Here is a 15,181-nt window from a genome sequence, read left to right on the forward strand (position 1 = left end):
TTGGTTGTATGCGAGTTTATAATCAATTGCTAGATCCAAGCTCTAGCTCTGGAAATGTTTTGGAAAGTCAAAAAATAGAATTAAAAGGGTCAGTTGATACAAATACAGGCCTAGTTGCTTGCTTGGTTAATATAAATGAAGTTCTACTCTGAAAGGAAGAGAATAGTATTTTAATTGATGAGTCTTGCTAAATATGAATAGTTGTGCTAACACACTAGAAAGATCAATATTTTGAATATCATACCAGATGTTTTACCGGTTAAGATATTAGAACGAAATATTTCGATACCGATACCGTTTCGTGTACCGTTTTAAGATAGTTGATATATTAATAAATTATATATATAAATATATATTAATTATATTCCAAAATAATAGTCTCTATATGAATAATTAAACATAAATACATATATATATATATATATATATAAATTATAAATAGTCTGATCTGAATTGGGAGTAAAAAAATGAACTTGTAATTTGAAAAAATGAAAGAAAAAAGTAAAGGCTAAAATACCAGCCAGTACACGCCGTACCGGCCGGTACGGTATGCAATTTAAAACATTGAGAAATATAGGTTTTTTTTCTTTATTTTTTGTAATAAATGGTATAAAATGAATTCAAATAATTTTTCTACATCTCCAAAACATTAAAAATATATTAAAAAATAATAAAAATTATATGTTTTGTTTAGTTATATATCTTATATTATTTAGAAGAACTCTGAAACCATTCTAAATAATAGTCACTTCTACTCATAGCCACTAGAATTGGAAACATTTTGTGGAACTTTATAGAGCTTGATGTGATTATAGCCTGTTTCTACAAGCAAATATATATGCAGTGTGACAACAGGGCAGTAGAAAGGAAGAGGCAGGCCCAATGATTAAAGAGAAATGATTCAGTTACAAAAAGATTTTATAAAAATAAATTTATAAATTAATATATTTTGATGTAATATATTAGATTATAAAAATATTTTTATTAAAAAATAGATTTAATTTATCATATTAAATCATGTCAATTTATAAATTTACTTTTATAAAATTCTTTTATAACTTGCATATCTCATTACTTTATGATCAAATTAAATAGGGCAAGATAACCGAAACAAAACAAGAAAGTAAAAGTGAGAGAAATGGAATCGAGGGAATGTAAGATTGGTTTTAAGATGGCGGTTTTAGATAAATTTAAAAAAGTGGTGGAACTCGTTATAAAATTACGTTTTAATGTGAAGATTTTTAAGAGAAATTTAAAATACGATATAATAGATAAATATTTAAAAACTTATTTAAATTAAAAAGAAAAAAAAAAGAAACTCGATACCCCATGCTCCATGGTGGCTGCCAGCCTGCCCACCAAGTAGGGCTGACCACCGATTCAATAGGAGTCGGATTTGGCCTCCTTTGACTCCAACTCCGACTTTGTCGGAGGCCGAATCCGACCTCCGACTCCGATGAGTCGTCGGAGTCGGAGTTGGACTTTTTTATTGGGCTTTTTTTTAGATTTTTTTCTATGATCCAATTAACATTTCAATTTTACAATTTGTAACTCCAATCGGATTTGGGCTTCTATATCAATTTTTTTTAAAAATATAATTTGAGATTTCTAATTTATTTAACCAAAATCATCACATAAGAAAATAAAACTAAATTCAAAATCTATCACTATAAAAAATAAAACTAAATTCAAATGTGCAACCAAAATTTAAAACTAAATTAAAACTAAATACACACATTAAAAATACATAACCAAAATTAAAACCTAAAATTAAAAATACATAACCAAAGGTCCAAAATTACAATCTAAAATTAAAAATACATAACCAAAGGTCCAAAATTACAACCTAAAATTAAAAATACATAACCAAAGGTTCAAAAAATGTCATTTTTCAACTTGTGCCTGAAAAAAAAAAAAAAAAAGAACAAAATTAGTAAAGAAATAAGATACCATATAAATTTATAAAAATAAAGAAAGCAAAATTGAAATAAGATACCAGAAATAAGATTATCAATCCTCTTCACGAAGTATGCTGGCCATAGAATTGGCTAATTCTGCATTAAGATGTTAAAGTATAGGAAATTAGTATTACAAAATGTTAAAATCAACTCATATAACAACTTAAAAAAATCTCTAAATACATTACCTGAGTCTAGCTTATAGCTCTCTGCATCATCAATGGTTTCAGAATAATTTTGACTCAAGCATATGGGAGTAGATTTCAACTAATTTTGCGAGCACACGAGAGCTTCTACAGTTCTAGGAGCCAAAGAGCTTCTAAACGAATCCAGGACACGCCTCCTGTGCTAAATGCTGACTCAGATGCAACGGTGGTGATAGGAATGACCAAAATATCTCTTACCATTAGAACAAAAACTGGATACTTGGTGAAGTTGACTTTCCACCAAATTAAAATATCGAAACTCCTCGTAGGTATCTCAATGTTCTCCAACAAATACCGCTTTAACTCTGACTTACAATCCATCAAGAATGCTGTATGCTCTTTATGGAACTCCCTCAAAAAATCCAAGGGATCATAGTCTGTAACTGTACTACTACTCTCCATTAATGTACTAGCTTCACCGCTTTGAGTTTTGTTAGCACCAGTTACGCACCCACCACAAACTCTAAATATGCCTCATACAAATATTCCATATCCCTCTTGAGGAGTGCAACAAATTCATCACCCTTCTCCTCACCTAATGTTTTCTTGAACCAATATGCTTGAGTAACCAATTTGAACCGCGGATCAAGAATAGCAACAATAAACAACAACCGATTTATTTTTTCAAGATCACCCCAATATTTATTATACTTTGTCTTCATTCTGAAAGCCATTGAACTCAAATGTCGATTACTATTGTCACAAAAATTATTTAAGTGTTTATGAATGACAATAAACTCTTGGACAATTATTTGATGTGACATATAGTGTACCAGAAATGTGCAATATAACACCATAAAATATTTGAAGAAATTTCGAAAAGTTTCTTATGGTCTCCCAATCATCCGGCCCAGGAGCTCCTAGACCCTTTCTCCCATGTCCATCCTCAGATAAATAAACTCATGAGTAGGGATCTTCATCAAGGAAAAGTTGGAAGGCTTTTTGATACTTCTTAGCCACGTCCAACACAAGAAAAGTCGAATTCTATCTAGTAGGCACGTCAAGAGTCAAAAAACTAGAGCATTGAACTTTTGATCTATCAACACAAGATTTTAAAGTGGCAAGTCTTTAGGGAGAAGACTTCACATACTTAATCAAATTTCGGACCCTTACAATTGAGTCATCAACATCTTTCAAATCTTCACTCACAATAAGATTTAAGATGTGTGCTGTACACCTCATGTGAATAAACTCGTGACTTGCTATACAATCCGCACTTTCTATTTCCCTTGTTCTCAACCAATCAATAGCAGAGTCGTTAGAGGTAGCATTATCCACTGTAATTGTGAGGATTTTGTCAATGCCCCAATCAAGCATACACTCCTCCAACTCCCTCCCAATCGTTGCCCCCTTATGGTCGCTAATCCGAACGAATGAAATGATCCGTTTATGCAACTTCCAATTATTATCAATGAAGTGAGCGGTCACACACATGTAATTAATATTTTGGATAGAAGCCCAAGTGTCGGTAGTCAGGCATACTTTTTGTTTGGTGGTCAAAAACATTTTCTTCAAGCTATCCTTCTCTCTCAAGAATACTTTCATGAAGTCACGCATTATGGTAAATCGAGAAGGAATAGGAAACCTTGGATCAAGGACTTTAACAAATTCCCGAAACCCTTCTCCCTCAACACATCTAAATGGTAGCTCATCCACTATCACCATCCTAGTAAGGGCAGCTCGGATTTTTTTCTCATTATATTCGGCCATCCTTAAAGTCTTCTCCCCTTCCCCTCCTTCACTTCTTGCTTCCAAGACCAAGAATGTTTGACTCTTGTCCAATTTACTCTTACGGTTTTTGGGGCAAAGTTGGATGTGTGTTTTCATGGCCGAAGTGCCTTGCCTTTTGGGATGACATTTCCATTGCCTATGACAATGATTACAAGTAGCTATACACTCTTCGGGATCACAATCGGGCACTCTTGTGAAGTGGGACCATACCTCAAACCTATTCTTAATATTTCTACTACCAGGCAGAGGGCGAGGGGTAGAATGAAAGGCACTAGGAGTACCTACCGAAGAGCCTATTGGTCTGCTAGACTCATCAACTATTGGACTGAGAATATCAATCGGTTGTTCTGGGGCTGGAATGCCAGGACAAGATACACATGTGGATGTAGGAGTGTTTGTGCCTTCCATATCTATGATTTAATAACTAGAACTGTAGAACACAATAAATAAGATAAACATAAACAAAATAAATTCATGAACTAATGTAAAGATTACTCAAGTAACTTATATGATATACATATATAGTAGTAATGAGAAAAAATGTCGGATGTCGTATGAATCTATAAATGTGGTTGCATCGCTTGACCCTCGCTCGACACTGAGCTCGAGCGAACTCAAGTAGAGTGTGCCGCTCGACCCTCGCTCGACACTGAGCTCGAGCGAACTCAATGCTTACTGGGTTAAAAGCTTCTGCGAATCTGCTTAGTGCTTACTATAGGAATGGGAAAAAACAAGTAATAGCATTTCAGATCATCAAGGGCTACTGAAGGAGATTGATCCTAACAACATTTAGTATATTTCATAGTAGATCCTAATAACAAATTCCAACAAATTCCATATTTCAATAAATTCCTACCATTTGTACACTAAAACCCATGACCCCCATCCATCTCTCATGAAGAAAACCCATGGCCTTTCATAAATAGCACACAACAATCCTAAAATCCATAACTATCCAACGATTCCAGCACACAAACAAACATAATATCTACAACTATCAAGAAAATGAACAAAAATAATGCAAAAATAGTTAAGATATACAAATTATAGAGAGAGAAAGAGAGAGAGGGGCACCTCGGTTTTGCAAAGAATGGGCTTTCAGAGGGGTGACGGAGGTTGGAGGGGCGACGGAGGTTGGAGGGGCGACGGCACGGCACGGGTTCAGATGAGAGGTGAGGGTTCTGTCGGTGAAGGTTGAAATGAGAGGTGAGGCACTGAGGAAGAAAATGATTCAGACTTTCAGTGAAGGGGGAGGGGAGGGGAGGGGAGGGAATCGCGGGGGTTGGGGGGGGAAGTGAACTGTCGAAAACCCTAATGGGTTAGGCTGAAACGGCGCCCGGGGGGGGGGGGGGGGGCGCCGTTTCAGCCTAACCCATTAGGGTTTTCAACATTTCACTTTTAAAAAATTGGAAAAAAAAGTTACAAATACAAATTAATAAGTTAGTAAAAATAAATTAATAAGTTAGTAAAAATATATTTAAGTAACAATCTACTTTAAGTAAGTAAAAATATATCCTATTATATATATATATATATATATATATTATATATTAGTAATACACTAATACTAATACTATTAGTCTATTAATATATAGTAAATTAATAATATTTATTAACTTATTTACTATAGTCTAATAACTAAATAGTCTAGATGTAATAACTAGTAACTAATAATATCTAATAACACTAGTTACACTAGCACTAATAGATAATAACTTAAAGATACTAATTTAATATACATATAACTAATAGTATACTACTAAATATATTATATATTAGTAATACACTAATACTAATACTATTGGTCTATTAATATATAGTAAATTAGTAATATTTATTAACTTATTTACTATAGTCTAATAACTAGATAGTCTAGATGTAATAACTAATAACTAATAATATGTCTATAACACTAGTTACACTAGTACTAATAGATAATAATTTAAAGATATATATTTAATATATATGTAACTAATAGTATACTATTAAATATATTATATATTAGTTATACACTAATACTAATACTATTGGTCTATTAATATATAGTAAATTAGTAATATTTATTAACTTATTTACTATAGACTAATAACTAGATAGTTTAGATGTAATAACTACTAACTAGTAACTAATAATATGTCCATAACACTAGTTACACTAGTACTAATAGATAATAACTTAAAGATATATATTTAATATATATGTAACTCAATAGTATACTATTGAATTATATTAGTAATTTACTATATACTAATAGTCTAATACTATTAGTCTATTAGTAAGTTAGTATATAGTATAATAGTAAATTAGTAATATTTATTAACTTATTTACTATAGTGAATAGTCTATAACAAATATGTAATAACTAGATGTAATAACTAGTAACTAATTATATGTAATAACACTAGTTATACTAGTACTAATTGATAATAACTTAGAAGATATTAATTTAATATATATTAACTAATAGTATACTATTATATATATATATATATATTATATTATATATTAGTAATACACTAATACTAATACTATTAGTCTATTAATATATAGTAATATTTATTAACTTATTTACTATAGTCTAATAACTTATAACAGAATAATCTAGATGTAATAACTAGTAACTAATAATATGTGACAACACTACACTAGGACTAAATTACTAATAGATAATAACTTAAAGATATTAATTTAATATATACAACTAATAGTATACTATTATATATATTAGTAATTTACTATATACTAATAGTCTAATACTATTAGTCTATTAGTATATAGTAAATTAATAATATTTATCAACTTATTTACTATAAGTTTATAACTAATAACTAGTGCTAATTGCTAGTATATTATTGGATTTAACTAATGATGTTACTATATTTATATTTATATGATTACTATATAGAAAAACACATATTTTTTACAAAATATGTACACTAGCGGAGCTGAGTCGGAGTCGGAACAGAGAGTCGGAGTTGGAGGCGGAGGATCGGAGTCGAATCGGAGCGGAGTCGGAGTCGGATCCGATTGGACTCCGACTCCGACTTTTCTCGGGAAAAAAACTCTTACTCCGATCGGAGCTAGAGCGGAGTCGGAGTGGAGTCGAGGTCAGAGTCAGATTTGCAGATTTCTGCTCAGCCCTACCACCAAGAGATGGCTGCCTTTTATTTTATGTTTTTTAATTTTTAATTTTTTATTAATTTATCTTGAAGTAGTTTTTTGAGTTTTGGGTCCTGTTTGAAAAATTTTGAGCAGACTTATATTAACATTGTAAATATTGTATGTTTGGTAATGAAACCGTAATTTTCTACTAAAACAATGTTGACTTTGACTGCTAAGGTGATGTTTAGATTTAGAAAGTTTCATATTATCTCATCTTATTTTATCATTATAATATTTTTAAATTACAATTCAAAGTTTTTAAATATCAATTCAACATTTTCAAATTTTAAAATAATAATAATATTAAAAAATAATATTTTAATAATATTTTATTTAACTTTTATCTTTTATCTAAAATCATCTCATTTCATCTCATCTCATCTCACAACTAAATTTTTAGATAAAACTATTTATTTATCTAAAAATCTAATTTTAAGCGATTCTACACACCAATACACGTACGTATTTAACGTGATAAGTCAAAAAGTCATATTTTAATAAAAATGATATTAATTTAAATTTTAAATATAAAGACAACATTATTAATATACAGATCGGTACGTGAATTCATTTATACATAACAAAACTCTTTATTTATTATTTTAGTGTAAAATAAGATATCGACACATTTTAGTACAAAATTGAAATAAAAGAATTGAAGAAGAAGAGATTTCACTAGACTCCACTAATGAAACACGGTCATTGACAATTAATTATCTTGGTACACGTAAATGATCGTTCGTTCGTAAGGTGATCTATATATAAAATAATTCCAGAGTCTGAAATTGTCGCAGGCAAAAATCAAATGGATCAGTCACAAAGATTACAATCTGATGTGTTTTGTGATAGTCGGTCCGTTTGGTTGCAAGATTCAGCATTGAGGTCTAATTTTAAACTAAATTTAATATCTAAATATTTAATTCTCAAATTACTAAACTCATTTCAACTTAAAATCTCATTACAGATAAAACTCATAATTTTTTTTAACTCAACACATTTTTATACATAAAACCCACAACTTTTTTAAATTTTCAATAAGAGTACTACTACATCTACAAAAAAATTACGGAAAAGTAATCCTACAGACTGATATAGTTTATCTGATCTGTTAATTCTACTTTATAGTAAAAGTAACTTTTTAATCTAATGAACCACGTCAAGTCATATAACTTTGTGAGATTATTTTTATGTAATCTATTTGTGGTTAGAGTATTTCCTTTTCTATAAATAGTACTACTAAACTCATATTAATATTAAAATATATTTAAAATCATTTTAGATGGATTTTACATAACTCACTCTACATACTCAACTTATTACTATTCATAAAGAATTCAACTCAACTTAATTCAGCTCACATCTAAGTGCAGCCTAAAACCATTGTAATTTCTTTCTTCTACAGTCCTGGATTTATAGGCAGTAGTGGCTAAGCACCAAGAAAAGTACTTATTCGTTTGAGTAATTTCTCCAATTTTTTTTTTTTATCTGTCAACAAAACCTAGTGATGGTATTTAAATTCTTTTGTGGCTATCATTTTGTTGATTTTAGGTTACTTATAATTATTAATTGAATTGTTGAATTTTTAAAATGATAAATTATTTTGCTTTGTTTTGTTAAACACCTAGGTGGCAGTGTGTTTGGGATCTAGCCTACTAAATGTTTCAGTTAATAATCAATATTGAGGGAGTCGGTCTCAGTTATATATTCTATCAAATGTAGAAATGATGAAATCGAAGGGATTAATCCACCAATAAGTCAGAAGTAAAATATCTAGATATTGATAGTGGTAGCTAGTGGCAATGGTGGTAGTAAAAGACGACGAAGATGGTAGGTAAGGTATAGTAGGAAAGTACTGGTGGAGTAGGTAAGAATATTGAGAGGGTTATGAAAACGGTACCATGGTGAAAATGAAAGAAAAATAGAAAGAAAAATAATCTCTTTTAATTAACCCTTAATTTGGAGAAGGGGGAGAGGGGGAGGTGGGTGCTTAATTGCTTGCTTGCAAAAAGTTGTTAATAGAGCTAATTCTCTAAGAAAAGTTGGAGGTGCGTGGGTAGGGTTGCAGATGAACATAGCAGTTTGTGAACAACTTGACCTTAATTAGCTTATGTATACTCTGTTTGAAATTGATTTATTTAATAAATGAGATGTTCATAAATATTAATATTTGTTCAAATATTAAACGAACAAAATTCATATACTTAACTCGATTTAGGCTCGTGAACTGTTCGAGTTTGACTTGTATATACTCGATTTGAAATCAATTTATTTAATAAATGAGATATTTGTAAATACTAATATTGGTTCAAATATTAAACGAGTTAAACTCATATAAACTCGACTTAGTTTAAGCTTGTGAACAATTCTAGCTCAGCTTGTTTATACTCGACTCAATATCAGTTTATTTAATAAATGATATATTCGTAAATACTAATATTGATTCAAATATTAAAAGAGCAAAACTCATATAAACTTGACTCGAATCAATTTAAACCCTTGAACAGAACTTGTATAAACTCGACATCCTTAACTTGATCCCTTTGAGCTTGTTTTGAAGCTCATAATATATGTTATTTATATGTGTTATATATTTATTATACGTTAGTTGTATCTTACAATATACTTAATTATATATTTTACTTATGATCTACCTTATTTAATATATGTATTATATTCCCAAAATGTGTATAGAATACTTTGTAAAATTATTTTATAGAAGATATTTTATGTAATTAGTTATGAATATTTAGTTGTGTGTTTTATTACAAGTTATACAATATATCAAGTTTGTAAAACAATTTATTTTATAAATTTAGTTAATTATGTATTTGTAATATAACATTAATGTTATATTTTAATTTTCTAATTGTTAAATAGATTATAGCAGATTGATATGGCAATAAATGAATGAGTGAATAATATTTATTTGAAACAATTACCAAATTAATTATAATTCATGTAAATAATTAATCATAACATAAGTTGATGGTATTTACTTTTAATTAATTGAGGAATCATATGATTAAGCTTATGCACAATTATACTAGATAAATGATACACATATTGTAAGTTATAACTATTACTTATTATTGCATTTTATTATACTTTTAGTCTTTTATAGTGTAATATATGTACAATAACTATATACTTATATAATATGCTTATAATACACTAATAAATATAATATTTAGTAATGCATGCTATAATATATTCATAACTTATATTAATTAATAATATATTATACTCCTGTAACTTTTGATTTATAATGTTATCTCTCTCTCTCTCTCTCTCTCTCTCTCTCTCTCCATATAGATATATATTAAATGGTTTAGCTTATTAAATTTATCTTATGTATTATGTTTTTAATTTATAACTATAAGTTAATTTATTTTATAAAAAGTTATATCATAAAATGCTATAATTAAAACTGTTTGGTTGAATAGTTAAATGACTAGAATTAGTAAAATTTAAATTTTTTTACAAAAGATAAGAATTGAAATTAAAAAGAAAAGAAAAGAAAAAAACAGAAACTAGTTCGAGTTCGATCTACTCAAACTCGACTCATTTTATGTTTAGTCAAGTTCAAGTTGAATTTGACAAGCATTAATCGTTAATGAACCAAATTTAAATAATGATATAAAAATTTTATTCGACTTCGAGCTCTCATCTATCTCCAATAAGTAAACATGCTAATCGAATTTGAGTACCCTTATTTAAATTGTTGGCTTGACTTGATTTGTTTGAAGTCCAGGTATTATAATTTTTTGAAAGAAAGATGAGAGCTCTTAGTTTGGTTAAATGAGATATTTTGTTGAAAGTTGAATAAAATATTGTTATAATATAATTTTTTAATATTAATTTTTTTTAGATTTAAAAAAATTAAATTATTTATTATATTTTGTATGTAAATTTTAAAAAATTATAATAATAAAATGAGATGAGATCATAAGATGAGATAGTTTAAGTTTAGATAAATAAAGTGTTTAAATTAGAGAGAAGGAGACTGTCAATATCTTTTAACTTTTTATTCCACCACCAGTTACTCTAAAACTTGAAAGTGGACGTACAACCCTTCCTCAACTAATAGAATTTTACTATATACAAGCAAAGTCGCATACTAATCTGCGTATCAATCTGATTCTTTCATACTTAAAATTTAAATTAGTACTATGTTTAATAAAATTTAATTTTTGACTAATCACAATAAATTAATACACATATTAATATAAAAATGTGTTTATAACTAGACTTTTTTCAATAAATATCAATACCCATTACCGTAATGCTATGACAATAATAATTACTCCAAAAGCAGTTTGAAAAAGGTTTTGGTTTTTCTATATATATTTATATTTATATTAATTTTGTTTATTTATAATTCCTTAAAACTGGCTTGCTCCCCTACTGAAAGGACATAAAGGCAGACAGGAAATATAGCAGACAATTCGAAACAAGTACAGGTATATATAAAAATGGACAATGCAGGATGAACCACACAAGGTTTTACAGTTTTGAAGGTTCTTGGTATTTACATTAACTGTCAGCTTAATCCATGTCCCACAGGGAACCTGAATAGTCCCATGTATTTGAATCGTCTGGAATCCAAGCAAGATAACAGCAACATGATTCTATAGTATTACAGTCTTCTTGATGCTTTATTTCGCTTTGATCATCTGAAAGTCCTGAGATCCAATCTGAAAAACGGGTTTCATATGGAGAACAAGTAAATGGAAGGTCCGAGAACCCGGGTGCATCGGAGGAGATCTCGTTCATGGTACCCCAAGAGTCCTTATCAACAGAGCCCTTGTTTCCACACTGATATTTTACGGTAGACATGCCACCTTGTTCATTAAAGAAGAAATCTTGTTCAGCATTGTTTGTTTTACAATGATAGTTCCCTGTGGAGAACACGAGCATTATTAGTGCAGAAAGAAAATAACACCGTTGACTACAAAATATCAGGAAGTTGAACAAACTGTGTCTCACTTTCTTCTTGAGCCAATTGTGTTCTCTTCCTTAAATGTGTCCTCCAGTAATTCTTGATCTCATTGTCAGTTCTTCCCGGCAACCTTCTGGCAATCTTCGACCACCTAAAAGGGTGAACATAGTTAGAGCAATCCTTTTCGAACTTGGTTCTAACTTTCAATTAACCAATGAACAGGAAAGAACCTAACTTGTTACCCCATAGCTCATGAAGTTGAAGAATGATCCGCTCTTCTTCAATGCTTAGTTGACCACGCTTAAGATCAGGATGGAGATAGTTCATCCACCGCAACCTGCAGCTTTTACCACTCCTTTGCAGACCTACATGCATATAAACAACTTCCCTATATTTTGTCATAAAACGAATAATGAATGATATGTTTGTGTTTACTCATATGGATCATACCTGATACTCTGGCAATGGAATCCCACCTACGTTCTCCCATAAGGGTGACAAAGGTCGTGAGCCGCTTATCTTCTTCTTCAACCCAAGGCCCTTTGCGCAATCTCCCTCCTTGCATGGCTACTTGATAAGTCATTGTCGTTTGCAACATACAAAGAGAAGTTTGGGGTCTTTTTATATGAAGAACAGGATGGCAACAGTATAGGAAAAGAAGAAAAGAGAATGTGACCAGAAAACCTTACATGGCAATATTGGTGGACAACACTAGTTTGTGGCAACTCCACCATTGGCTTGAATATTCATAGTCCTTAACTTCTTAATTAGGCCGTGGATGAATTTTGACACGATTTCATTGCCTTAGGATCCATGTAGTTCTACTTCTATCTCCCTTTCTGTATCACCTTTTTTGGGCTCTATTACTTTATGTGCAAAGGTTGTCCATCACTTCTACTACAGAAACTACTATTATTGGAACTCAATACATAGGTTTTTCCACTGCAAATTGTTAAATTCCAGGAGTACAAAATCCCTCGAACATTAAATAAAGAAGAAATCGACAGGATAAGGATAGTGTATATCATCCAGATCTTCTCTGGAGATTTCATTTGGGTGGAAATGATACGGACTCGAACAGTCAGCAGCAAGACATGCTCTTTGACAAGAGGTGTGCCTGGCTCTGTCCGCCCACTCATATGCTGAGCCTTGGGCCATGAAACATAGTTTAGGAACTCTCAGTGCTATCCCTACTATTGCTGCAACAACTGTCACCTGATGTACCACTTTGCTGAACATATTAGAATCCTGAACTTTAATAAAATTGGGAGAGGGCCACTCGGACACGCGGCCTTTTCTCTATTTTTCGAACAAAAAATGTTGAGTCATGAACTGAAAAATGATTCTTTTTAAAATCAAGGTAGAAATACGTCACCTTGGATAATAAAGAAAATGAAATTGGGGACTATGAGATTCAATGCTCTGTAATAACTATAATTGTACATCTTTACCAAATGCATAGCATAAAGGCTCTTTCTTATCCAGAAATTAAAATGGAAAGCCGAGGATAATCCTAAAAAAACTGATCAAAATACTTTTTTAAAGCACCGTTTAGAACTTGGACTGAATTGATCTGATTTCAATTCAGTCTAATTTTAAATTAAATCTAACGTTTAAACACTTAATTCTTAAAGCATTAAACTCATATTAACTCAAAATCTATTTACACGTGAGATCTATAATCTTTTTCAACTTAACACCTCTTTACACACAGGACCCACAACTTTTTTCAATTTTTAATAAATACATCTACACTCATTTTAATATCCAAACGTTAAACTTATCTTAAATGTGCTCTACAAAATTTACTCTACTAACTCAACCCACTACTGTTCATAAATAACATTTACAGTTGTTGAAAAATAAGAAAAGTGAATATCCTTAAAAATATCTAACTGCGGAAACAATCCTGCGAGTAATATAGCTAAGAGAACAGGAGAATTGGTATGTCTTTTGAATTTTAATATTTCCATCCAATATAAATCCTCCTGCTCCTTGGCCGCAACTGATTTGAGGTCTTATTTTACATTGTTTGGCAAGCCCTCTCTGCTCATTGCAACAAATTGTACAAAACCATGCCCTCTTAAAGCAATTGCTACAAGCGATCAATAAATGATCTGTTCACGAGGTTGACAGCATCATCCATGAGCTGCATTAAAGAAACCAGTAAAACCACATCAATCATGGCACACTGACAGAAAGATATAATTTCATATTTGATGTGTGAAATCTAAAAATCTTTTTCCTTTTGACAGATAACTAATTCAAACAAAGATAAAACATAAACTAATAAAGAAGAAAGGGCACGGTATAACTGCATAACTCCAGGGCGAAAAACAAAGTATGATATCAGAGTATCTATCACACTTATCTATACCCATACTAGAAATGCAATCAGTTTCTTATTTTTAAGCAATGTTACATACAGTCGTAAAATTGTAAACGCCGTACAATCGCTTTGAAAAAGAGTGAGATTCACAATTAAAAAGTTAGTTTTTTTTTTTTCATGTAGATCTCATATTAATTCATTTTTTTCAAAACGACTGCACGCCGCTTGCATAACCACAACTATAAATATAATTTTTTTTTTTTTTTTTTAGCTATCAAGATGACCTGAAAGACCAGTCACCAACAAATACGCATGGTTTTTCAACATGTGCATGTTGAATTCAGTTCCCAATACAGACAAAGCAAAGTTGGAGAATATTAACTGCCCCTTGAAACATGGAGGTTTACGATTTACCTTCCTAAGTGACGAGTTCTCGTACAACTGTTTACAACAAATTTTAGATTAACATCTATAGGCCATACCTGTCCATATGCCCAAAAAAAAAACGAAAAAAATTAGAAATAAGAAAAATAATAGAAGAATGTACATGTGAAGGAAAACTAGTTACCTACTTACCTAAACACAATTTGAAATAAAAAGCGAGTGAACAGTAATATCTTGCCATGTTTCAAACACAACACAAGATATAGAAAACAGCACTTCCCCACACCCGAGCGGAAAGAAAAAACAGAGATAAAAGTATCTCAAACATCATGCAATTTCATATAGTACAATATTAGAAATTAAAACTGACCAATTAAAAAAACTAGAAAAAGAACAGAAAATTATGTTAGCATTAAAAACAAAATCAAGAAAACTAATCAATATTGTGATACCATTATTGCAAGCCGACTTA

General features: G+C 30.5%; 1 protein-coding gene across 1 annotated transcript; it reads right to left on the reverse strand.

Moving 5' to 3' along the window:
• Positions 1 to 11,537: 11,537 nt before the first annotated feature.
• LOC122279974 (transcription factor MYB27) lies at positions 11,538 to 12,677 on the reverse strand. The gene is made up of 4 exons (XM_043090899.1): positions 12,447 to 12,677; positions 12,232 to 12,361; positions 12,044 to 12,147; positions 11,538 to 11,955 (listed from the first exon to the last, which is right to left on the reverse strand). The coding sequence occupies exons 1-4, from the start codon at positions 12,592 to 12,594 to the stop codon at positions 11,603 to 11,605; spliced, it is 735 nt and encodes a 244-aa protein (XP_042946833.1). The 5' UTR covers positions 12,595 to 12,677; the 3' UTR covers positions 11,538 to 11,602.
• Positions 12,678 to 15,181: the final 2,504 nt, after the last annotated feature.

This window comes from Carya illinoinensis, chromosome 10 (genome assembly GCF_018687715.1).
Source record: "Carya illinoinensis cultivar Pawnee chromosome 10, C.illinoinensisPawnee_v1, whole genome shotgun sequence".
Taxonomy (NCBI): Eukaryota; Viridiplantae; Streptophyta; class Magnoliopsida; order Fagales; family Juglandaceae; genus Carya; species Carya illinoinensis.

What these genes read in the sequence shown, in the direction of transcription:
- LOC122279974 (XM_043090899.1), bottom strand. Translation starts at nt 12,594, where the DNA reads ATGTTGCAAACGACAATGACTTATCAAGTAGCCATGCAAGGAGGGAGA. An exon ending in TTCCATTGCCAGAGTATCAG is followed by an intron (nt 12,362 to 12,446) that starts GTATGATCCATA and finishes ATATGCATGTAG; the next exon opens with GTCTGCAAAGGAGTGGTAAA. An exon ending in ACAATTGGCTCAAGAAGAAA is followed by an intron (nt 11,956 to 12,043) that starts GTGAGACACAGT and finishes TGTTCTCCACAG; the next exon opens with GGAACTATCATTGTAAAACA.